The following is a 25,058-nucleotide window of genomic DNA, read 5'->3' as shown; positions in this document are numbered from 1 at the left end:
GCGGCATCGGCACTGACACAGGACCATTTTGCACTACAAAATGAAGGAAAAATGAGGTATTACTGTGAACACTGATCGAAATTTCATAAGCACGCGGAGAAAAAGTCACAACATCCACCTTGTCCCCCACTACACATCTCCTCTCCACCGCTATACTGGCCCTAGCATTTGCTGCACCCTTCACCGAAGTACTTCAGTGCATTAACACAGGAGGAAACCACCCTCATAGAGGAAGCTAGTTATTTTTTTCTATCAGCTGAAGGGCTCAGAAATGGATCAGACAAACATGGGAGCCACCCAGAGAGCGAGAGTGCAAACACAGCTGGGCGACCTCAGCATCCTCGGCTGCTGCAAGGTGCCATGACCCTGCAGGCTCGTTACAATTGAAGGTGGTTTTGTCAGTGTAAGGCTGCTGTGACTGTCGCCGGCACAACGAACTGCACCTCCAGCTCCCGGCCATTTTGTCTTGGGGACAAAATGCTTCTTACCTGCCTCAGATGCTGCTGCTAAGGCGGGTAATGGTGGTGGAGGTGGTGGCAATGGCACTGAAGATGCAGCTCCAGCGACTGGTGCGACACATGTGCCAGCCACAGCCTCTGACCCTGCCGGCACCATCCCAGAGGCCAGAGCAACAGGAAGGATAGAGATGTCACCATCACCTTTCTTCTGGATCTTAATTGTTCCTTGCTTCTCCAGTTCATGGATTTTTTTCTCCAGCGTTGACTGTCGCTGGATGGCTTCTTCTTTTTCTTTCACCATTTTTCTCAAGGTGTGAACTTGGGTATTTGCATCTTTGTAGATTTCCTGAGAATGCCACAGAAACAAGGAATTTGCACTTGTACTCACAAAGCAGAATACCACTACCAGAAACAGAACAGCCTGACACAGGACAGTCACGGCACCAGGCACTATCTTACAATGAGCTTTGATGCAAACCATATGTCTTCGTTGGTGAGGAAGAATTCATTTTGTGTTTTCCCCGAGCTAGCAGCAAGGCTGTGCACAGTACTGAGTCCTGGGAGAAACCTCACCTGTGGGCACCAACACCTGGGGGTGCAGAATTTCTCATCATCACTTTTTCATGATGTCTCCCATTTCTTATGCTAGTCTTAAACATAAAGTGTAGGTATGCTACCTCGATTTTGACTTTAACAGAGAGTATCTGATGCCTGGCCGGTTGCTCTACCTATGAGCAGATGTTGGCCCGTAAAGGGAAGCAGGAACAGAGCTCCTGATCTGGAGGGGAGATTGTACCTGCAAGTACCCAGGGCAGACCCTCCGAAGGAACCCTAGAAGCACCACACTTTGGGACGACATTTAGGCTGAAGTTAGTTAATATTATACTAATAATTTTTGTTACTAAGTTTGTACACCAAGAAGTAACAAGACTGGATTGTGCACAGGAAGCAGGCCGCGCTTGACAGCACAGACACAGGACACTTGCTCCTGTCCTGCGCTGTGCAGCCCAAGTCTGAAAGACTCCAGGTCCACCTCCAACGCCCGTCCACAGCCAACCATACGTGCAAAACTCCAAACACAGATGCTACGGACCTGAGTGATAAGATGTACCCGTCTCATTCACTGATTTGCTGGCACGTTCAAAGAGTTTGAGTGCACACACGAGTAATTCTACTTGAAACCTGTGCTAGGTTCAAAATTAGGAAGCTAACAGAAGTCACTTGGGCCATTAAAAGAGTCATTACCTCCCAAAGGCAAAGCACACAGGAGATCGCTACCCTGAAGCGTGGCACCCAGCCAGAGCGTTCCCATCGCCCTTACCCGAATCACATCCAGTTCTTTGTTTCTTTGCATAAGTTGTTTTTCCAGTTCCACAATCTTTGCCATGGCTTCGTTCTCCGTATCTTGGAGTTTTTCAGATAACTATCATTCAAAAGAGAAATAGATTACATAAGTGGATAACTGTAGTTTTCTCAAGCAAAATGTCAGGAACACTTGTTGGAACAGTGGTATGCAGTAAATTATTGATATTCCACCAAACCCTGAAGTCTTTCTTTGGAAAGAGAGAGGGTTCCTGCATGTGATCGGGGGGCACTAAGGGCTCCGATGAAGGTTCCTCTGATGATGAATGTTATCCCTCAGCTATGACCAGCAGGTAACCAGGCTGGACTGTAGCTTTGAACCTGTCCAGGTAAGAGAGCCTACTCTACAATAAAGCACTTAAAATGCAATTATTTTCAAACACATTAAGTCTGATCTGAAACCCCAAAACCCCACAGAATACCACAGTGGCACTGTTGCAAAACCAGTAGATGCTGAAATGTTGGAACCTATAAATACCACCTCTCACAGTGAGGCTAATTTGATTAGTAATGAATGAAACAGGGGTGGTTTTTTTCCCCCCACGGTCTTTTGATTTATTTTTATTTTTTGCCAGGCCCACAAACCTGGGATCTGAAAGCCCCGCTGTTCTTGCTGGCTTTTCCAACAGCACCAATCATGCCGACTCAGGCGAGGCTGCAGAGGTGGTGAGGTGGCACCGGTTGCTGTGTTTTTGAGATAAAACTTCTGCAACTCTATTATTAGTATTTCTGTCAACATATGACAGAAAATTATGTCCGTACTCCTGGGATGAGTCTAGTTTATGCAACAAGAGATCAGAAGCAAGCCCTTAAAAATTTGCCACCAGAGTAAAACATTTTCTAAACAGCCAAAAGGAGTAGGTCTATGAAGCAAATGGTGCCATTTCTACTGAATCACTTTTCTCTAGCAGAAGAGCACCTCAGAGGGGCAAATACTGCACAGCAAGTTTTTTTAAGAACGTAGTTACGGTAACAGAATGACCCTTTTATGATTTTTTTTAAAGTATGGAAAACATTTTAAATTTAAAACAGCCAAGCCATGTTTTCTGGACTAAAGTACCTGACACCAAGAAGGTACGGGACAGAAAAGCCGTGAGCAAACACTGAATATCTGCACAGCGCTATTTTTCAGTCCCTTACCTCTTGAGCCCAGTAATGTGTTTTAAGACACAGACAGGATGGTTATCTGCTCTATTTACCGATACTGCATTGCTGAGGAATTTGCAATTTCTATGTAAATTAGCTTTCCCAGCTCCTAAGATAACTCTTTGCAGAAGCTCCATGCACCAAGTGACTCCACCTGGAACTGCAACCGAACCGAAGCTGAAGCCTCCCAAGCTGCAAACCTGCCGCGCCAGGGCCTCGGAGGTGCGACCCTCCGCTCAACTCAGCCCCCGGCACGGGGAGTCATCCCCTCTCAGCTCACCGCGGCTTTCGGGAGATAAACGGGCTGATGCTATGGAGGTGTGCGAGCGCTGCAGCCGTGGCCATGTAAGCGCTTAGACAGGCAGGCACCGCACAGCACAGGCCAAACCGTCCCTTGACGTACACAGAAACGGCGTGTCAAGCCCCACGTTAACAAGGCAATGCTACTCCTTTATAAGAAGCTGGGGGTTGTGTCAGGTAGGAGAGTAAATAAAATGACAGAGTAAGACATTTTCTCATCAGGTCAATAAACAGCTTATGAACAAATCTTTGTAGCAAGTGGAGCACCCGTTAACTAAAACATGCAGAATATGAGGTTCAAAATGTAGCATGAAAGCACCCAGGAAGTTTACCTGCCTGAGATCTCCCCAACCCCTTCATTTGCCAAATACCTGATTATTCCCCAATACAGAAGCACAGTAGTCCTAAGGCTTTTTACTTCAGAGACAAAGGTGACAAAATTTGGTACTAACATGGGAAATGTTTTCTTCCAGTTCTTCAACTCTTTCCAAGGCTGCATTCTTGGTTTCAGCATCCTCCAGTAAAGCTCCCACATCAAAAACATTATCCAGGTAAGCTTGAATTTGCACCTGCAGTTTGTCGCTCTCTGTGTGTTTCAGTTTCTGCAAATCCAAGAAGACAAAAGAGTGTCACTCAGCACTGGCAGCCCTTCGCAGCAAGAGGGCTGCAGACGGCAAACGGGGTGGGAGAGTGGTGGGAGCTCAGGCCACTTCCATCACCAAAGAAAACACTTTGCATTTTAACGTTAGCTGGGGTCGTAAGCGATAAACAGCCATTTTTGGAGACCAAACATCCAGAGCTTTCAAATAAAGCTAAGCAGCATCTTATCTTCTGTTACTACAGAGGATACTACTGCTTTCCTCTGTGCTTGCTGCTTGACCGTGGCAAGCTCTGAATCCACCCCCCAGTCCTGGGATGGTGCGAGGCCAGCGAGGTGGGTGGGCAGCTGGCGGGGCCGACCCTGTTGCTGCCCACAGTGGCCAGCCGCTCGGTGGCCGGTAGGCAGAAGTGAGGCCATCACTTGTGTTTGGGTTCAAAGCAGCCATGTGGCCTGGAATAAATCCTCTGATTGCTCTCGCTGACCTCGTGCTAGGTTTGCTGTGTTCAAAATGAGCATGCTTTATCTCCAAAGACAACATCAGAGCACGCTTTGAACCTCTGCCTGCTCCCGATGGACTGCAGTGTTTGTGCCACCCTGGGACCCCAAACAGACCATGCTCGGTATCGCCATGTACAAATACTTCTTGCAGACAGCAAAAACCCTCTCTCCTGGTTACTGCTCAGCAGAAGTCAGCAGGGACAAATCAATCCCTCGTCAACACAAGCACTGTTTTCATGTGTGTGCTCCCAAGGGCAGGGACAGGGAGAGAGAGAAAAATACAAAAGGGAAAATATAAAAGCAGCTTTCTTCTGAAAGAGAGCATTTCCCACAGGACACCAGAAAACGCCTGGCTGGCAGGAGAAAACTCAAAGGAGGGTTTTTTCACACGGAGACAGAGGGGGCCCTCGCGGCACCTGAGCCGGGGCTGACACGAGGCCTGCAGCCCGTGGCTGTAGGTCAGGGACGTGGCACGGGCGAGGACGACTGCGGTTCATCCTCCCTTTGTTATAAGGCGAAGCTACAAATTTAGCTCCCAGTCTGTAATTGCAGTTAGTTGCAGTGGATTTTTCTTCTGCAGGGGTGGCTCCAGGCCACAGCCCCCAGTCAGCGGCCAAGGCATTGCATTTTTAGCAGAGACTATGGGACAACCCTGCTCTGCCCTCCCGAAAGCTCTCGGGTGAGGGGGTTGACGGAGGTTTAAGGCTAGGCTGTGCAGCGGCGGCGCTGGGGGACGTGGCACGGACCCTCCACGGCTGCAGGTGGGCCCAGCCCGTACCCCCACGCAGAGGTCAGCCCCGCTGGGAGAGCAGACCCACGCTGCGAGGCGTAGAGACCTGGGTCATACTCACATCCAAATACTCGTCCAGGCCGAGCTTCGTAAACTCATACTGCAGGTGGACTCTGAAGTTCATGTCCTCCACCGAGTGGACAACGATGTTGATGAACTGCATGCAGGCCACCTGCAAGGAGAACCGTTGCACGTGAGAGGAGGCAACGGGGTGGCCCTGGCTGCCCCCCGAAAGCCCCAGGCACAGTCAGAGCGGGCTCTCCCGGGGCCCCACGGGTCAGACACAGCAAATGACCACATTTCCTTGCGGTTACTACGAGGGGAAACTGTGATCCGCTCTTCTGCAGCTTTTTTCCAAGCCAGTGCTGGATTTGGGCTTACAGGGCATTTGTCTGCTGTGACAAAGGCAAACGCGGGTTCCAGAAATTAAGTCATGTCTGCAGAGTCTACCTTTACTGCGTGCTGGTGAACAGAAATGCTTTCCATGCCAGCTCGCACAGCCAGACATCATACAAGCACACAAGCTCTTAAGAAAACAATGGTGTTTCTGAAACGGCCTGTAAAAGTGAGATTAAATTTGCAACTGGAACCCCTAGCTTAGGAAACGGGACTTTCACAAAAGGCGCTTTGTTGTTTGCAGAAAGCATATTTCCAAAGCTGTGGTTTGGTAACTGAACAAGGGACCAGATCATAGGAGCTGGCATTCAAACACATCCCAAACACAGCGAAGGAAAGGAAAAGGCTCTCGAGTGAAGCGGGTCACGAGCGGTATGAGCGGTGGGGGAAACCTCCTGCAGAGCGGCAGGAATCGGGCTACAAACCCCAAAAGGTTTTTGCCCTTTACTTGAATGTAAGGCACGGCCAAATCCTGCTCTGCACAAGTATCCCCAGCCCTCTTTCAGCTCACAAATGATCATGTCTGTCACCCTCTGAGCTGCTTTAAGAGAGGGTTTGCCTAGTCCTTGCTGGGCTTCTCAAGGGTATAACCCTATCCTGCTAGCAACGCTGCAGCAGGGGCAATACCAAGCTTCTCAACATATCTGGGAAGTATCTCAGTAGTTCTAGAACAAATCTGAGAGAAGATAAAATCAAAGCAACCTGATTTTACCTGCAGGACAAGCCTCCAGGAGACCCCACGTCTCTAGGTCATTTTGTGGGAAGAACTGAAGGCCACTCGCTGGGTCACCAGTTTGCTACAGGAAATTGGCCAATTCTCTGTGATCTGCTACGGGCCCCAGAGGATAAACTCATGAGCAGGCATCTGCTGCACGGTGGCCTTCAACGACAGGTCTGGCCGGGATGCCCCAGGCTGCTCCTTCCAGCCGGAGCTCCCAGCAGCCGCTGAGCTGCCATAAAAACTTTCCCAGCTGAACTGCCCGGTGCTGCCCGGCTTTGAAGGAACCGGGACCACAGGGACACAACAAAGGTCAGTCAAAACCTTTCAGCTACATCTTCCAATGTAGACCCTGACCAGCTTTAACCACTCTGTGTCCAAAATTACTTTAACCCTAGATAATGCAAAGTTGTAAGAGTGGTAACAGGGATAACCCCAAGGAAGAGAGGAAGGCAGATGGTCTAAAGACTCATCCAGGAGCTCCTGTGATGCCTCAGCCCCACCTCTTGGTGTGTACCCATCTCTTACACAAACAACCTGATCCAGGCAGTTGGAAACCTAACTTCAGGTTTCGAGTCTTTGCAGGACCCTTTCCAGTTCCTGTGGCAAAGCCTGGTTCCTCCTAGTGCTGGTACTGGCCTTCACCAGCTGAACCCTGCTGTCCTGTCGACTCACCCAGAGCCAAATACCTCTATTTCAAAAGTGCTTTTGTTATACTTGCTTTGGCTCTCGCAACGTTAGGGCCAAATTCTCATTTCCTTTCTCAGATCCTTACATACACAACTGAGGAATTTATCAAGTCAAAGAAAACTAATCTAAGAAAGTTGCTTTTAAAATGAAGTAAGTCAATGTCAACAACAGGAACCTTCTCTAAAATACTTTTGCCTTTCTGTTGCTCTTTCCTCCCTGTCGATCCATGCAATTAACTGCGGCCCCTTCCAGCTACAGCTTCCCAGACAGCTCTCCATTTAGGGCAACGTGAAAGCCAGATCCTGCAGGAATAGTTCTTTGTTTATGTTCAGTCATTGCAACTCCTTGAATTACTCGAGCTTTAACATTATGTCCTGGAGCCTGAGCTCCGGCACCCGTTCTATACCGTCCTGCGGAAAGGAGCGATGTCTGCCCTTGGCACACCCTGGTGCAACCCACAGGCTCCCACAGCGCCGGTACTGCAGCGAGCCGGCGGGCAGGGGCCCGCGGCGCTCCCCGCTCGCCCCCCGAAGCGTGCTCATCAGCTAGTGCTCGCAGCAGCATGCGGAGCTCGTCAGGGCCAAGTGGTGACAAGAACGAGCGGATCTGCCAAATCATTTCTCATGAGCTCTCTCTTCTAGCTTTAGGCTTGTCATATAGTCAAGCCCTTAGTCGGTGGAAGCAGGCCAAAGATGCAGATTTTATTAGTACTTGGGCAAGTCCTGAAAAAAATGTATTTATCCTTTTTCAAGCAAATTTCACCACTACCTTCAACCTATGGCCTGAGAGGAGCAGGGAATTTTCTTACAAGGCCGTCCAGATGGACGCTGAATATTCACAGCTCACCGGGCTTGTACGGACACACACTCACATGCATATTCCCTATTACATCATTACAATACACCATTTCATATCTTAAAGCAAGATGAGGAATGATTTTTATTTTTTTTTTACAACAGTGGACAAATCCCGTAGCTCACAGCATGGTGGCTGGCTGCAGGCTGCTGCCACCGTCTCGCTTCTAGGCTGTACTAAGCTCTGCTACTCTCCTGCTCCCCAAATACGATTACTCTTCCCCGTGAGCATGGGAAAAATGACTAAGAGTCGGGTGTTGAGGACTGACAAATCTTTCTGTTAAATTACAGACTAAACTGTACGTACATCTGAGAATACTTAATGTATACTGTGACTACCAACATGTCCTTAGTAGGACTGCAGTAATAAGGAACAAAACCAACTGTAACATGTCAGAGAGTTACTGAGAGCAGCTTGCCCACTTGAGTAAAATTGCAGGGATCACTAACTTTTTTTTTTTTTTTAAAATACAAGAAAGAGGCCATCCTATCTTGCTCACACCACCTTCTTTTTATTCTGCCATCCCCTCATGGGTGCAAGCCTGGCCCGGCCATCAGGGCTGCAAGCCACTAACACCAGAGCGTTGGAAACACCGCACTGGGTGCTTTAACACCTAATTCCTGGCAGAAAGAGGTCTTTAACACAAAGCTCAGCACTAAAACAGTATAAAGTGTCACAGATGCTTAACAGAGGCCTCAGCAGAACAGCCAGCGTGACCAAGCAGGAAGCCCTCCTGCTCTGCTCTCACCTCAAAACAGGATCACATCAGATCTGAGACACCGGGCATGAGCAGTGCAAGGGAGACTGCACTGACCACGCCAGTACTACATTCGTTTTGTAATTAAAAATCAGGCTTTAATTTCTCACACTTCTGACACAAGCACTCGCTTGCCATAGACTTTAAAGAAATGGATGCAGAAGTATTTTTGATATGGACACGTAACCAGCTAGCTCATCCTTACTGTCACGACCTCTGCCTTTCACGTGCTGCCAGCGTGCAAGCTGGGGCTGGTGTTTGTGGGTGCCAGCCAGAGCTTCCTCTCTTGCCCTTCTCTCTTGTGCTCCAGGGGAAGTGGTTTTGGTGAATAATCATGCATATGCACATGAGGAACCAAAAGTGGTTCAAACTACTGCTATATTTATCAGCAGATAAGGACAGACAGCAGCTGCAGCGAGTCTCTCCCACACTTCCCTGTCTGTGACCCTGAGGATGTTGGCACGGACAGAATACGCATCTTGATATTGCAGAAGCTGCTGCTTTGCCGCAGCGAAATAGCACACACGACCAAAAGGCCACTTTCCTCTTACCTTCACTGTGGTACAAGGCATCTCTTGAAGATAACTGAACTGAAGCTAAAAATGAAACGCACATTATGTAGCTGGGAATATAAAAAAATTGTAATGTGGTAATTTTAGGCCAAGGATCAGAAGGCAGATAAACGTCTGCCTACAACAGCAGGATCAGACGCAGTAAACACTGAAACCAAAGTTTTTTGATGATAAATAGCACTCACCATAAAGTCTATATTGTTGTCTTCATTTCGGAAGTGCTCCATCAGCTTCTCAAAGCGCTGTTTCTCTCCACACACCTACAAAAGAATCACCACGTGTTTGTTAAACTACAGCTTGCAAGAGAGAGTATGAAAAACATTTAAAAAGCAGCTCATCTGCTTGCTCAAAACCTCACTGTCCAGGTTTCCTCTCTTGTTAAACACATTCTTCTTCATGACAAATCCAGCAGAGGAATCACAGGTGAACACCTGTGCTGCAAGTCTAAGGGGTCAGGTACAATTATAACATAACTCTTTGTATCTCTTTTCACCCTAAAAATTTAATCGTACCCACTGATGGTATGAACGTAAGCAACAGAGTTGCGCCAGGCTATGCCACAGGAAGACTCGTCCTCTTTCACAGTGCAGAACTGGCTTTCCACTGTAATATAATGTAATTAGGACGAAGACCAAATTACAGGGAGGAAAAAAAGAAAATTATCACCGGCTAAACGAGGAGTGAAATACATCAGCATAACTATCAGCTGGTCAAAATTACAGAGCCGTAATACAGGGGTGTTGGCAGGAAACACAAGCAACTTGAGGGAGAAATAAGACCAAAGATAAAGCAGGTCTCAGGATATTGTTCAAATCTTATTACTTCCCAGTAGCTTGTCTGGCTCAGTCCTACTTTTCCCAGCACACAAATGATCTAGAGTAATCCACACCAAAATCACAAAATATTAAATAAGTTGGACAGCAAAAGGGAGCAGAGGTGAGCACCGGGAGGTGAACCCATTTCCCCGTCCTCCCTACTTAGCAACTGCAACTCCTCCCTCTGTGGTGTGTCTTTTGGGGTATTTTTTCTATCCCTGCGTGAACGGACTAGACCGAACACCTAAGCCGTAGGGGTAGGAGCCAGTGCATGGCAGCTGCCCCAAGCCCAGACATCCCAGCAAGCCCTACCATCCCAGCACGGTCAGATGGGAGGTGACAGGGGCAGTGCGAAGGGTCCCACATGTTCCCAAATCCACTGGGAGTTTCCTCATACCCTGCACTGTGAGTTGACTTCTTGCTGGATTTTGGCCTCAAACTGAGGAGTGAATGCAGGAAGAGCACAGGCTTCTGAACAAAACCGGTGAGTGCCTGAATAGGCACATCTGTCCACGAACAGTGTTAAATGCTGTTCCCACCTTCACCCTCCTCAGATGCTGGCTGTTTGCAGAGGCACAGGAGAAGCTCTGAAAGAAATTATTTTGCTGGGAAAGGTCTTGAAAAGGTCATCTGGAGGACTGAAACCTCCCATCTGAGGTTTGAGCAACAAAACCCTTGGTGAGCCCAAGAGGCTCCTTCCTTCCTTAACCAGATTTTACCCAAACGTCCCGGGGGCGCTGGGTGCTACTGATCAGGAGCAGTGGGGACAGCAGTGGGACCTCCAACCTGGGCTGTCCGGTTAGGGTCCACCAGCTTCTGAGCGGCACACACCCCTGAGACATCAGCTGCTGTTTCCCTTAAGAGCCAGCTCATGGCACAGCAGTTATGTGAAATTAGCCAACGAACAGTAATTAAGGATTGGTTACCATGTGGTAGCCAGAGCACTGGCTACTTCTTCTTTAGAAACTAACCTCCCTGGGGCAGGGACCGGTTCTTTGTATGTATTTCTATGTTTGTGTCTCCCACAAGGAGACCAAATCCCCGATTCGGGTTTCTAGATAATCCCAAAGAGCAAATTCTTTACACAGCACGCATTATTATCACTACTCCCCTATCAGCTTCCTCTTTCTAACTGTGTCTATCTTACAGCATGTACCTGCACAAAGATTAAGGCACTGAGCAGACCTCACTGAAGTCACACAGAGTTTAGTGAGACCTAAACTGAGCTGATCATGAGATCTGCAAAGCACTGCAAGTAGTGGCCTGCTGGGTGACCTCTCGCCATGCTTTCTGCTGTCTGTTATGACTGAATAAAACATACTTGTGGTGTACATGATACATCTTCTGTCATTCCCAAGCAAAACAGCCACAACTGGGGTTATTATTCAGATATTGTGGTCAGTACCTGACGTCAGTGGGAATTCTGCCACTGGATCTCTGTGAGAGGACAGGGATACTGGTTACCATGAACTATTTGATAACATTACCATCAATACTCATGGCCACAATCCCACAAGTTGCAAGTAATGGGCTCCGTGCAGGCTCAGCAGCCCCCACTCGCACAGCCTCTGGTAGGCAGGGCACTGAAGTCGTGCACAGACACTTACTGAAGTTGCATTTAGATGTTTCCAGCTGAACCTTAAAGACTCACAAGGTAGAATAAACACGCTTAAACAACAAAGCATGCACCCTCATGAAAAACATATTACACTAGTTGGTCAAGCAAATTATCAAGATCTTAAACCCAAAGGACTTGGCGCTCTCTACAGCGTATGCCATGAAAGTGGTTTTGAAGCATTAAACACTTTTACATGGGCTGCTCCACTAGGCCCACAAAACACACATTAAGGTCTAAGATAGAGTAAAACAGAGCCGAGACAGACCCACTCTTGGATGGAGCAAGTCTCCTTGGTGTTGCCTGGCCTGCAGTTGTGCAAGGGGCATGACCTGTCTCTTTGCTTAGCAGAGATGGGGTCCCCTGGGACATGGAAAGGACGGGTGAGTTTGGAGAGCCACTGCCATTCAGCTTCAGGTTGTAAATCTTCAGTCTAATCTCGGGCTTTTCTTCAGGAATAATCCTCATAAAGCCTCCCTACAGCATCAGGAATCGCCTTGCTGGGAGATCAAAGCCCAAACACCGCATACACATTGCTGATGGTTAGAGCAGCTCCAAGGAAAACTGAGGGCAAGCGAGCGAGCCCCTGCCCCAGCCTCCCAGTGCATTTGCTTTGCAGCGGGTGGCTCGAGAGATGGCGTCACTGGTGAAGAGCCTTAGGCTCTGCAAAGCCACCAAATGGCCAAACTCAAATCCAAAATGGCCAGGAGCACCCTTGGGAAAACAGGGAGATCATTGTGAGCATTTTGGCATGACTGTCCTGGTTTCACAAGCACGCATTTAAAAGCGAGAGGTGGGATGAGCACACTCCGGCGGGGACCAGAGCACCTCCGCACCAGATGACAGCACCAGCGCCCGCCGGCATCCCATCCGGCTCCCCCGCTCTCCACGTGCAGGACCAGGAATCGTTTCATCGTGAAGAAGGTCAAGTTCATTGAACATGCAGCAATGTGACCTATTCCGGGCACTCACCATGAACGCCCTACCGGGCACTCTCTTACCAAGGGCCCACCGAAAGCACTCCTGGCAGGGTGCAGCCTGCAGGCATACAGCTCTGCTGTGGCGTACGGCCCTGCCGGGATGCACACACTTGCAGGCAGGAGCAACACGCCCTTCAGGAGGAAAAGAGACGAAACGCTGTGAAGAGGCCGGCCTCCGTCACGAAGAGCCAAAGAGAAAACCAGAATCTGGCCGAGTTTCAGGAACCTACTGCCACTGTAAGGATCAAAGGCAGCAGCTGCCCGCCGATATAATTTGATTTTGGAGGCATACGCTGGGCCTGATCCAGCTCCTGCCCAAAGCAAACCCAAGGAACCCTCTTCTTGACTTGCACCACAGGCTGCTTAGATGCACTCATCCCTACATTATTATCCCAAGCCATTTTTTTCCTACTACAGTAAATGGGATGGTGTATCAGTTCAACCAACTGCAAATTCTTCCAGCGCTCCCCACAAAACAGTTAAGAGTCAACATAACAAAAGAAAAAAAGTAGGTTCTTCTCAACTTTGAGCTCTAAACAATTGCATCCCTCTTGTACCCACTTCAGAAAAAACAGAGCCAATTTAAACAAAATCATGTATTGTGGAAACAAACATAACAATGGCACATACGATCACTCAACAACAAAAGCCAGAAGGACTGGTTTCTGGGAAATCTAATGTAAACCGTTCCACATGGATGAGAAAAGCTGACATAAACAACTACAAGCCATTTATGGCTGACTAATTAAATAAGGAACAACCCAAAGTGATACAGCCCCGGCAGAGAATTGCCGATCCTGGGACACAAGCAGCCCTGGCTGGCTGGGGTACAGCAGCTGATAGCAAGAGGAAAAGCAACAACAACCTGCGGCTTTCGGTGGCTGCTCGCAGATATTTCACGCTATCATCAGATGAGTCAGTGCTGGGAACATGTGCGTTTCAAGAGACAGCAAGCTGACTTTCATGAAATGATATAATTTATCCTAGAAGATTAAAGAGAGTGAAACTATAGATGAAGCCTACAGCCTGAAGATTGGCCAAAATCCAAGACGAATGCTGAAATCAAATCCCACCACATAAAACCATATGTTGCCATTTATATTTGAATAAATTTCCAAGGTCTGTCATTTGAAAGTATGGCTGGGACTAAGAAAGGCTGATCTTTCTTTTATTAGCATTATTCTGTGTAAGAAGCAAGATTAAACGGGTTACCACAGCTATAAAAAACCTCTGTCTCTACTTAGGCTGTGAAAAAAAGACTTTTTAGGTTGCATTAAGCCCACGTCATTCTAGAAGAACAATGTGGCTTTATGGAAAACCACCCACGAAGGGTCCTTTCTCTGGAAAGGCTTTGGGTGCTAATGAAGTAAACCCGTCACGGATCTATTACAAAGGTACAATACAATCCTATGAGGAAGCAAAAGGATCTGTTATGAAAAATTTAGTGACGATTATATCCATATCCACCTGGCAATGCTCTCAGGTCATACAGTTCACATCCAGACCACCCAAGAGCAAAGTTCAACTACAACAACCCTCGCGTTGCTCCTGCTCACGTGGCCGGATTACTACATGATGCTCCAGAAAGGCATCCCGGGCAGACAGCAAAAGACACCAAGGGTATTTTGGAAAAACTGAAGATGTTTTCATGTGCAATGTCAGGCAGAAAGTGAAAATCCAGGCTCATCGAAGCACGTCCATCGTCTTCCTACCTCAGACAGTTATCTAACGACATGAAGCACCACCTCATTTTGTTGGAGAATGGAGCTGGTAACTAATCCTCACCACAAGCAAATATAGCATGCTCCATATGGAGAAGGCAGCGAACACAGGCAGTATTTCAGGCTTCGGAGCTGCAGCTTGTTGGCGGCACAGAACGCACACTGTGAGACACAGCTGCCAGACTGCTATCTCCTCCACATCTGGAGGACTGATGCTCCTAAGCCTGAGATGCAGCGCCCCATCCAGACACAGAAACTGCCTACTGCAACCGCCTTGATGCGAGTGTCAGTCTGTCAGCAAAGAGGGGGGAGACAGAATGACAGCTCTGAGCTAGCAACATACGTTCGCAGAAAAGACATTAGTAAGCTCACCAACTCACAAAATGCCCCTGTGCCAGGAAGCAGGTAACGCCCGGTGGTCCCAAACTCCATACAGAAAATGAAATCATTTTGGCTGCACTTACACTCGAGGTGAATATGGTCTGGCACGGCAAAGGCACCTAACGGTGACCTCAAGGCACGGAAAACAATTCTCTGAAGGACCACATGTACAATACCTAAACCTTAGCAAAGGCTTTGCAATACAGGACATTTTCTGTCAGTGCAAATGTTAAAATGACCATCTACCAGGTTTTGCCCAAAGGTTGTTTTAAGCTGCTCCCCTCCTTCAATAACTTTTCGAGTTCTGTAAGAGCGAGAAGTGGTAGCACAATTTCACAGCAAATATGCAGTGTGTACATGAACGCAGCCGATACTGGATATGGTGTTATAAATAGCCTGATGTATATGCAACCCAAAAATTCATGGGACCCTCTGTGAACCTTTTGTCCTGTCTGTGCTCCTTTATCCAGTGCACAATGCTGGCTTTCTCTCCCCCACAACAGCCCACTGTGATCAGCAGATCCCACCACCGGCAAGCAGCACTCCACAGAAACACTTTGTTTGGACTGATCGTGCTGACATTTTTGCAGTTTGCTGAAGAACAAAAAAATCAGTTTTCCCTAAGTTACTGGTTAAATAAACAGTTATTTAATACTTACTAGGTTAAAATACCTTTTACTCCTCTACCAGCAGGGTTAAGGCACTCTCAAAATACTGCTGCAGTGCAAAAGACAACAAATGTATTTACATTTTCCAGCACTTGCAAACAGTTTCTTCTAGCACCGAGTTATTATAATGGCCCGTAAGAATAATTCAGAACTGCTGTTTTCAGCACCGCCATCCATTATTCAAATAGAGAAATCTGACTCTGAATTAAGCATTGTGAAAACTGGGGACTGAACAATATTGTCTCACTTCGCTGGAGTGAAAACTGACGGAGGTAAACAATGAGGTCCATTTGCCATGCCCCCGCCTTTCAGCTCGCTGCCCAGCAATTCAGATGGACCCGGCCTCTGTAAGCTCGGCATTAATAGTCATAACCAGGCGATGCGTGAGGGGATTGCAATTCTTCTCACCTGTCAGATACTTCAGAGCAGCAAACACATAAGTCAATTAAATTGATGTTAAAACAAGAGGGAGCGCCAGCGTGCCGGACCCCGCTCCTCTCTCATCCCCTGGTCTCCAACGAGTTAGGCCAGCTCTTCTCTCCCAAGCACGTGGGGAAGTTCAGATGCTGGAATAACCACCAGACAACGAGCTTCCCAAAAGTTTTCTGGATTATCTGAATTCCCATTTATTTTTTGGCATTTTTTGGAGCAAAACAAGGTGGTTTCTTGAAAGGTATGGTTCATCTTAGGAAAAGCACCTCAATTCTGGTTTTATTTTTAAATACTAAAATTGTTTCCTGTACGGAGAAGCATACAAGCATGCACTCACCCTACTGAATAGAATTATTATGGTATATGCTTGTATAATAATCAATTTAACTGCTTTGCTGGATTAGAGCCAAAGTCAGGAAGTGTTCCCTGCAGAGAGCCAGGATTATTTCTGGCTGGCTTTCTGTCTCACTACGGATCCCAGTCAATTCTTTTGCCTCCTCGGTTTGGATCCATTTTAAAACTACTATTGTGCTTATTAAAAAGAAAAAAACCAAAAGAGTGGTAGAGTCCTCTGGTCTTTTCCCAGAAATATTTGGTTGTTATTGAAGTAAATTCTCCCATGTTTAAAATGGAGATTAACAAAAAGCTGCATAAGGATCTAAGATTGTGCTCCTTAAAATGTTAGTTCAGAGTGCTGTGAAGTATATTCAAAAACTGTCATTTTCAGATCTTCACTACAGCTGAGGAAATTAATAGTTGCAAAAAACTCCACAATTTCTTTGTAACTGTTTTCATCATGCAATCACATTAGCGCTGTTGGGTTGTGATTTTTTTCAACATATCTGTAAACTTACTGAAGCTATTTGTTTACTGGCTACTAAGCTTTCAGTAAATGAAAAACATGTAAACCATGTAAATAAAACAGCTAACTAGAAATGCCACAAAAAATTTTAATTTTGAAGCAAGGCCGTGAGTTGGAAAACAGCTTTCTGCACTCATAGCCTCAATAAGCTCTAATTCTGTTGAACTAGAACTTTTCTGTTAATTCTATTTCTGGGTGTTCTCACCAGATTTCATAACCTTGCTCACAATTCGCCTGTCCACATTATTTCTGTGCCTTAGCTCTGAGGAATCCTCATTTAGGTTTGGTAATGCCATGATAGCCTGCGACCAAATGTGCAGTCTTTGAGCTGGGGAAGGAGTTTATTTTGGGTGGTGGTACCACGGGAGGTCTCGCTGCCTGCTTCCCAGGGATGCCCCGCGATGCTGCCCGAGCCCTGCATGCAATTAGACTAATTCAGGTATTTCTGGGGATACATGGTGCATTAAAACCTTTGCCTCCAGGCTCTGTCAGTGATGTTTTCTACAACTAAAGAGAAACGGGCTGAGAGACTCTGGCTCTGACTGTAAGCAAAAGTTCCTTACAACTAACCCAAGAGTCAAAGGTGTATGTGTATATATATATACACACATATATGCATGTATATAAATATGGATATATAATGGGCAAAGCATTACGTAGTTTTTACTAGGAACACACAACCATAAGAAACTTTACCATGAAGCAGACCTAACCCATAGCACAGCTCAGAGCTGGCCCCTGAGGAGTCCGAGCCATGGTCTCTATCAGGGCAGCACCTGATAATCAGGTTCTCCATCCATGCTCGCTTCAGGCTCCCTGGGAGAGGGCTCCAAGAAAGAGCTGGCCCTAGTTAAACGGTACACTGGTCTTCAGCAGAACATAACACAGGTCAGCCGGGAGAGCAGAAACTCCTTTACGAGCTGCGCTTCCAAGAGGAACACAAAGCAGCGTGGGGTTTCGGCACTGAGATCAGAAAAGAGAGAGAAAAAGGCACCCTGAGTTTAAAACTGCTCTTGTACCCAAGGGATTGCTTTGCCAAGGTGCGAGCCAGAGCCTGACACGTGTGATTGCACGGGCAGGCACCACGCCGCTGCGGTCCAGCCTACGGGGATTCCTCACCTGCCCTGCAGATAGGGACAGCCAGTGATCAGCCCTTCGTTATCTCACTGATGAAGGGAAGTCAGGTCACACACATCTGCAGAGATCAGTGGTTTTTTCCCTGAAATTTCCCCCTTCAATATTTTGCTACATTTAAAATTTATTTTCCCCCAATTCAAAATGCCAACCACGTGGAAAGCTGAATTTTCCCACACACTGTTTCACGCCTCCCGAACCAAGACCTGGCAGGGTTCAGTTGACTCAAATTACAGCTGCCCTCTCGGATGGAAAGTGCTTGGGTTTTCAATCTGCCGAAGACACCTTTATCTCACCATAGAAATCTTGACACGAGAAAAGCAGGTTTGGTTATCCTCATATTCTTTTTCTCAGCTCTGTAAAACCTTTTTCATCTTCCAACCAGCATCAACTGCAGCAAAACATTTCCTACGCAATTCGCTCTCGGCATACAAGTATACTAGAAGTATCCAGTCAATGGCAGGGATGATTAAAAGATCTTCTCAATCTGTAGAATCTCATCAACATGAAAACATCCTTCCTTGACAAAGCAGCAATGAACGAAAGCATTTTCATTATGGCAAGATGTCAGTAAAATGACAGAGAGCAAGGGCAGCTTTGGAACGATGCTCGTCTTGGGTCCTGAGTGAGTTACCACTGCGTGGCTATGCTGTGGTTTAAGCAGCACCGTCTCCACGCCACGTCTATGTGAAGTGAGCAGAAGTGTGTGAGAAGCCACACACTTGCACCGTGCTGGCTCTCACCATTTCTGATGGCCACGGGCAGACTCACCAGGACACCGATGTGCCTAAGCTCCAGCACAACGCGCCTTTGCCAATTCGAAAGAGCATTTCCAGGAAACAGTAAGGGCAGTAAGCAATGAAATAGTAAAACAAAAGTTCTATTGTTGGCAGTAAAAGACGGCAGCTTAAGTCTCTGTATACCCACACATGCAATCACACTATTAAAATGAATTAACTACTCTGAATAAGCATTAGGAAAATATATCTTGTTTTCCAACAGTGCACTCAGCCTGCTTCAAGTTAAATGGGGCACAAGCTTTTAGCATCTGGTCTGTGACCCTCGGAGCTCCCCCAAAGCTGTCTTGTGGCTAACTCCGCTCTCCTTTTCTTCCCCTGGCATTCTGCTGAAGTGCGGTTGCTCGTCCTGCAACACAAATCCCAGGCAACTCGGATAAAACCACGTAGCCAGTTCTCACAAATCCATGGAAACAAGCACAAAGAGCCAGGAACACTGCTAAGGAAGCCCACTGGCAAGCGGGTAAAGGCAGGGGTCGCGGCCGTGCCGAAGAGCTCACCCAGCCAAGGCTGCGATATCCCAGTCAAGCAGCATTTGCCTTCAGTGCAAGGTGCTGGGAATAAGAGGTGGCTGCAAACAGAACCGGCAACAGGCCAGAAAGTATCAAAAAGATAAGGGAATAGGCAAACGCCCCAGCCATTCTGGTGGGTTACCTGTGGCACAGTAACTCTAAACTATTCCCCATAAATACAGCAGAATTCAGTCAAGCATCACTCAGAAAAAGGAGGTGTTCCAGCTGCAGAGGGCAGGTGGCCGGAGCACACCCGGAGCCGCTTGCTGAGCGGCAGCCTCCAGCGCCACCACAACCTCCTCACACTCCTGCTCCGGGACCTTTCAGAAGCTGTTTGAGGCCTGATGACACCGAGAGCAGCTGCAGGAAAACCAAAACATCTGCGGGCCTTCCCGGCTAGTGGAGCTCCTCATAACTAGGATCTGACCATCCTGCAAGTATGAACTTAGCCGGGCTGCTGAGGCTTTTCTTTACGTAGAGGCTAAGCAGCATCTGGACTTCAAAAGCGATGAGAGTCATGAAAATAACATCTTCAAAAAGAGAAACACGGGGTGGTTTAAAAATCCACCTTGCCCAGGAACAAGCAGGGACAGGGTCTTTGCAGTTTTATTTGCACTTTCTTTCCTGTTTAGCCCAGAGCAAGACCTGAAAACGGATGAGCTGAATTTAGGCTGGAAACTGGGGATGATTCTCCTAACGTGTGCACTGACCTGGAAGGAATGACCGAACCCAGAATTTGCGTGAACATTTGGGGCATTTCTCTCTCGGAGAGCTGGAAGTTGCCGTTCTGTCAATGCCGGATAGTTCCCAAAACGTAGAGCAGGCTGCAGAAAGCACACAAGTGCACCACGAGAGACTGACCTAAACCGTCCCCTGCTTGTACTCAACATGCAAACTCCTTCAACATTACAGGGAATGCAAAGGAGAAATACAAAGATGGATGAGAAACTAACACTGATATCTCCCTTAAAATTATTGATTCATTCCATACAATACGGATGAGGATTTCATTGTAACCGTTTCCTGCCTTTTGGTAAAATTTTAAAAAAAAAAAAGTATTCAACAGCTCTGCCACGCACCGGACTGAAACAGGGGGCTCGTGCTTCCTACCACCAGCACGACTGCGTGAACCCTGGTCTCCTCAACTCTAATGAACTTTGCATAAAACACCTGCCTTTCCTTCCACCCACCCCAAACTACTCCTTCCCTCTCCTGGTCTCCATTCCCCAATCAGTAACAACAGTTCTGGATTTTCTTTTCCTGTTCAGTTCTGCTTTATTCAATTCCATCTCAAGCTCCTGGTTTGTTGTAAACTTCTTGGTAGCTTTGAAATGTCCTCATGTTTCTGTGTTCAGAAGCGACCTGTTCAACATGATCTTAACCCTGTACTGAAAAGCGAGCACTGGGCTGTGCCTGTAACACACAGAGCTGAGTCCCCTGCGAAGAGAAACAACCCGTGCACAAGAATCAATGATTTCAGGTGAAATAACTGGACAAGAATAATTTTCAAGAGACAGTTCAAGAGACAAACCATTCTCCATTTGAATATCCTGACCCCAGCCAGAAAAAGATTGGCCTGTAAAATCGTTTTCAAATGAAAAGTCATTTTCAAAAAGATTCAGATCAACTGCGGTCTTCCGGCTCAGTCAGGCCTGTAAAATCGTTTTCAAATGAAAAGTCATTTTCAAAAAGAATTCTTGACAAGATTCAGATCAACTGCAGTCTTCCAGCTCAGTCAGACCCTGAGAACCAAATTCTGTTCTCATTTACATCAGAGCAAAGCTCAAAGCCTAATGAAATATTTGATGTTCACCCTGATGTAAAAGAGAGCAGAATTTGGTCCAAAACATCCTGTTTTCCCTACTGACTTTATTACAGGGTGACTGTTAGGCAGGAGTTCAGGTTTCTTCTGAAGTTATTTTATGGCAAGGAGATAGAGTGGCAGAGATCTAGTTCAACAAGTCTAATCTGTCCTAAATATGCACAGAGTGTCTAATGAAAGAACCACAGAGAAGCTGTGGCAGCCCTGCAACGCATAGTTACAGAAGCCACACAAATATTACTGAGCTTACAGTAATTTAAATTGGAAGTATACTGCTAGAAATCTAACCCTGGATACTTTACATGTCAGCAACTCAGAGATTTTTAATATACCAGTTGAATGAGTTCTAAACACGAAGACTTGAAACCATTACTGAAAACTTGCCCAGGAGGAAACTGGAAAACAACAGCACAGAGCAAGAAATAAGCAGTATAATTGGATAAAGAGAAGAACAGCCAAACGCAGAATGGAGAAAGGTAAAACCCCCTCCTTGCACACCCGCTTCACCTGCAACATCCAACAGTTCCACTATAGCAAATGACTTTGATCAAACACAAACAGGAATGGAATAAATAAATAATGGCAAACAAACTGAATGCGTTACACAGGAATTTTTGAATGTCAGCAGGAGAAAAGACAGATGATGGAGCACTTGGAAGAAAATGAAGGAGCAAAACCTCGACTAAAGATGTCAGGAAGGTAAGAGAGCAAATGGGACTTTACACATCCTTCCCCGTGACATGCAAAGGGCCTGTTCAATGACCCTGACAGACCGTCCTGACCAGTGCTATTTCAGCTGTAGTCATTTGCCTGACTTATCTGTAACCCCTCACACCGTCCTCCCTAATGAGTCATATTTCTTCCATAATAGAGTAGTAATAAGCCAGAAGAATTTAAGCCTGGAATAATAACATTGTACTTTGCATGTTTACAGTGTTTTTCCTATTTAAAGCACTTCTTTCATATTACCCAATTGTTCTTAATAACAATCTCATCTGCATTGGCTTCCGTGACTCCTTCATTTCACAAAGGTGCAAATGAAGACAAAGATACCAGCAGCTTGCCCAAGGCTACAGGTGAATAAATGAAAGAACCAAACTACAATTTCCAGTTCCAGTTCTGTGCCTGCATTAAAGGACTGCAGACCTTTCCCCAGCTGGAAGCAGAATGTCTTATTTCCATATTCTGACCATCCCTTCCGCTGGTGTAACCCAGAAGCAAGGCTTTCTCCATGGTCGCACAATACTTCCAACTCGACTTCCACCTCACAGCCGGGGAAGCCTCGCCAGCAGCCGTGCCATTCCATTACCTCTGTCCTCAGGTAGCTCTACATACACAACACAGCTCACATTTAGGACAGGTCTGGTCTTGCAAAGCTGAGGTTTCTACAACAGGCCCACACTGGAGATTACTTCAAACCTTTTGCTCTGGCTCTGTATGATGACGAGCACCTCAGAAATACAGTTACGGTGCAGCTCTACGACATGCAAGTATTTACAGTGGATGTAAATTAGAGATTCGTATCTCCCCACCAGAAATAATTCCCCAAACACAAAAAGTAAAAAAAATAACAACTTGGCTTGTTGATCATCTGCATTAACCCACTTATAGCAACAGCGGCATTAAGGAAAAACATGCTACATGTTCATACACAGTCCAGTTGGGACTCATCAAGTCTAACAATTTTTGAGCTGGTAAGTCTAGATTCATTTTTTCTTTGATAATAAATCCACACATATATCCAATATTCAAAACAAACTAGAACACCAGCTTTCTAGGACTTGATTCTCACACTAGTGCTTCTGAACCTTCATACAATGTTCTCAAATCCCATTAACCACTGTGTGCAAACATGTGATATGCTTGAACGTACACACCTGTGAACGACACTGGTTTGCTCCACTTGAGCCTATCGGAATACCTGTATTAATTTCAGCAGTCAGTGTTCCATCACAGAGACTTGATTTTGTAATTTCTTCACAAATAAAATTCCTACTGATAGTAAAATGAGGAGTTTTGCATTTCAAGGGCTTGTGTAAATGGCTCTGAAAATGGGAGATCTAATACCCGTTCCTGGTTGTTTCATCTAAGAACATACAAAAGCGTTTAGAGACAGAAGAACTGGAGTAAAGCTCTCAAGATCTCCATTGGTTTTCCACTTCAGGGACGCATCTTGACTGACTAAAAAGTAAAGGGAGCAATTCACAGTCTGGATTCATCTTGTTGGGATTATGACTCTTACGCAAAAGTGTACAAAATGATGGCATCAACACCACTGTCTGATTCTTTGCAGCTCAAAGTGACTTATGGAATATCTGCAGTTTATGGAAATCTAGGAAATTTAGCTGAATAAGAACACTCTAGCCAACGCCATGTAAGAGAACTATCGACATGTGCATCAAATTCTAATAGAGCAGAGTAACGTACCTCCTTGAAGTTATCAAACGCAGATAAAATTATTTCATGCCCTCCTCTGACAAGGCAAACAGCTGCCAAAAGTTCCAAGACAAGGGCCTTTGTCCTGCAAAGAAAAGAAACCGCAACAGTCAATGACCACCATGTGATGAACCACCTTCTCTCTACCCGTTTGCAAAAGGGATGCGGAGACACTGGGAGACGCAGTTTGCATCCCGTGTTTTTAATCTCTTGAAACCGGTAAACCTGCAAGAGGCATAATGCTGAGCATCATCTGATCCAGGGCATTTTGACTCTCCCGGGATCATGCACTTTTCCCCCATTTTAATGCTTCTCAAAACATGCAAAAATTTAAATCACAAACTAGACTTGTGGAAATTCAAGCAAACCAAAGGCAGTTGCATAACTCTGGTAAAGGCAGATCACGTCAGCCTTCAACAGCTTGTACTCCCGGAGAGTTCACCTGCACAAACCCGGAGAGGAGGCACTTTTACACAAGCCAGGATCACCGCACATCAGCCATTAGTCAGCTGTCTTCGCCACAACGCAGCCCATTTCCTCTGAGCCCAGTTTTTAGTGAATGTGCTTATAATTCAAATCTGTATTTTTCCTGATACAAATCTGAATTATTTTCTATGATAATTTGTATTATTCATAGACAAAAAAAAAAAAAAATTAAAAAAAAAAAAAAAATTAAAAAAAAAAAAAAATTAAAAAAAAAAAAAATTAAAAAAAAAAAAAATTAAAAAAAAAAAAAAATTAAAAAAAAAAAAAATTAAAAAAAAAAAAAAATTAAAAAAAAAAAAAAATTAAAAAAAAAAAAAAAAATTAAAAAAAAAAAAAAAAAAAATTAAAAAAAAAAAAAATTAAAAAAAAAAAAAATTAAAAAAAAAAAAAATTAAAAAAAAAAAAAAATTAAAAAAAAAAAAAATTAAAAAAAAAAAAAAATTAAAAAAAAAAAAAAATTAAAAAAAAAAAAAATTAAAAAAAAAAAAAAATTAAAAAAAAAAAAAAAAATTAAAAAAAAAAAAAAATTAAAAAAAAAAAAAAAAGACGTGGTTCGCCAAAGTAAATATAGGATGCCTTAGCACGTCTTTCCCCTCTTGAATCAGAAATCTGGGCAACTGATTGACAGCAGTTCTAACACAGGCATATTAATGAGAGAAGACAACAGATTACTGAAAGAAAAGCATGCAATAGACTCAGTGTGACTCCAGTATAAATAATCCCCAGTACTTTCTTATAGGGTTCACATAAGGCAAAAGCACCAACCAGACTTTATGGTCAGATGAGCTCTGAGCAGATATTAAAATCATGCAGACACATATGAAATTAGTCTCATGCTAAAGCCATGACTCAAACCAGATGTTACAGAAAAAGAAATACCTTTTGGCTTTCAAAGTGTCAAGGTTATCTTTGGAAACCAGATAAAATGTTCACTTTCCTAGGAAATTTTAAATGTATCATTTTCAATTCTTACTCATCGATTTTTTTTCCTGCCACAAGAAGAAAATCCAAGCTCTTTCAGACAGGATCAAGGGGTTCTTACTACAGATCTTCAGTAATATCCCCTCCAAGGGCGGGCTATGAACCGTGTGTGCGGGGAGAAGGGAGAGCGATCTCTGTGAGCGGAGGGCCCAGGGGGATGCCCAGGTCTCCGATGCTGCCTGGAGCGCTCACCCGCCGGCTGCCCACGCATCTGGGGTGGGGACGGGGAGAGGACAGTGACGGCTGTGTCTGTGCCATCCGCTTGGGCACAGC

General features: G+C 45.7%; 1 protein-coding gene across 1 annotated transcript in view; it reads right to left on the bottom strand.

Moving 5' to 3' along the window:
• FMNL2 (formin like 2) overlaps positions 1-25,058 on the bottom strand; it is a 77,185-nt gene that overhangs the window by 18,513 nt on the left and 33,614 nt on the right. The window contains exons 9-15 of the mRNA XM_009273176.2: positions 23,310-23,403; positions 9,329-9,403; positions 5,217-5,327; positions 3,719-3,868; positions 1,780-1,881; positions 489-804; positions 3-33 (exon numbers count right to left, since the gene is read on the bottom strand). Coding sequence (XP_009271451.2) covers positions 3-33; positions 489-804; positions 1,780-1,881; positions 3,719-3,868; positions 5,217-5,327; positions 9,329-9,403; positions 23,310-23,403 — 879 coding nt within the window. The remainder of the gene's footprint in view (positions 1-2; positions 34-488; positions 805-1,779; positions 1,882-3,718; positions 3,869-5,216; positions 5,328-9,328; positions 9,404-23,309; positions 23,404-25,058) is intronic.

Source organism: Aptenodytes forsteri, unplaced genomic scaffold, assembly GCF_000699145.1.
Source record: "Aptenodytes forsteri isolate BGI_AS27 unplaced genomic scaffold, ASM69914v1 Scaffold174, whole genome shotgun sequence".
In the NCBI taxonomy this organism is placed as follows: Eukaryota; Metazoa; Chordata; class Aves; order Sphenisciformes; family Spheniscidae; genus Aptenodytes; species Aptenodytes forsteri.
Note: the sequence above shows the minus strand (reverse complement) of the source record. Positions and strands in the feature narration are given on the sequence as shown.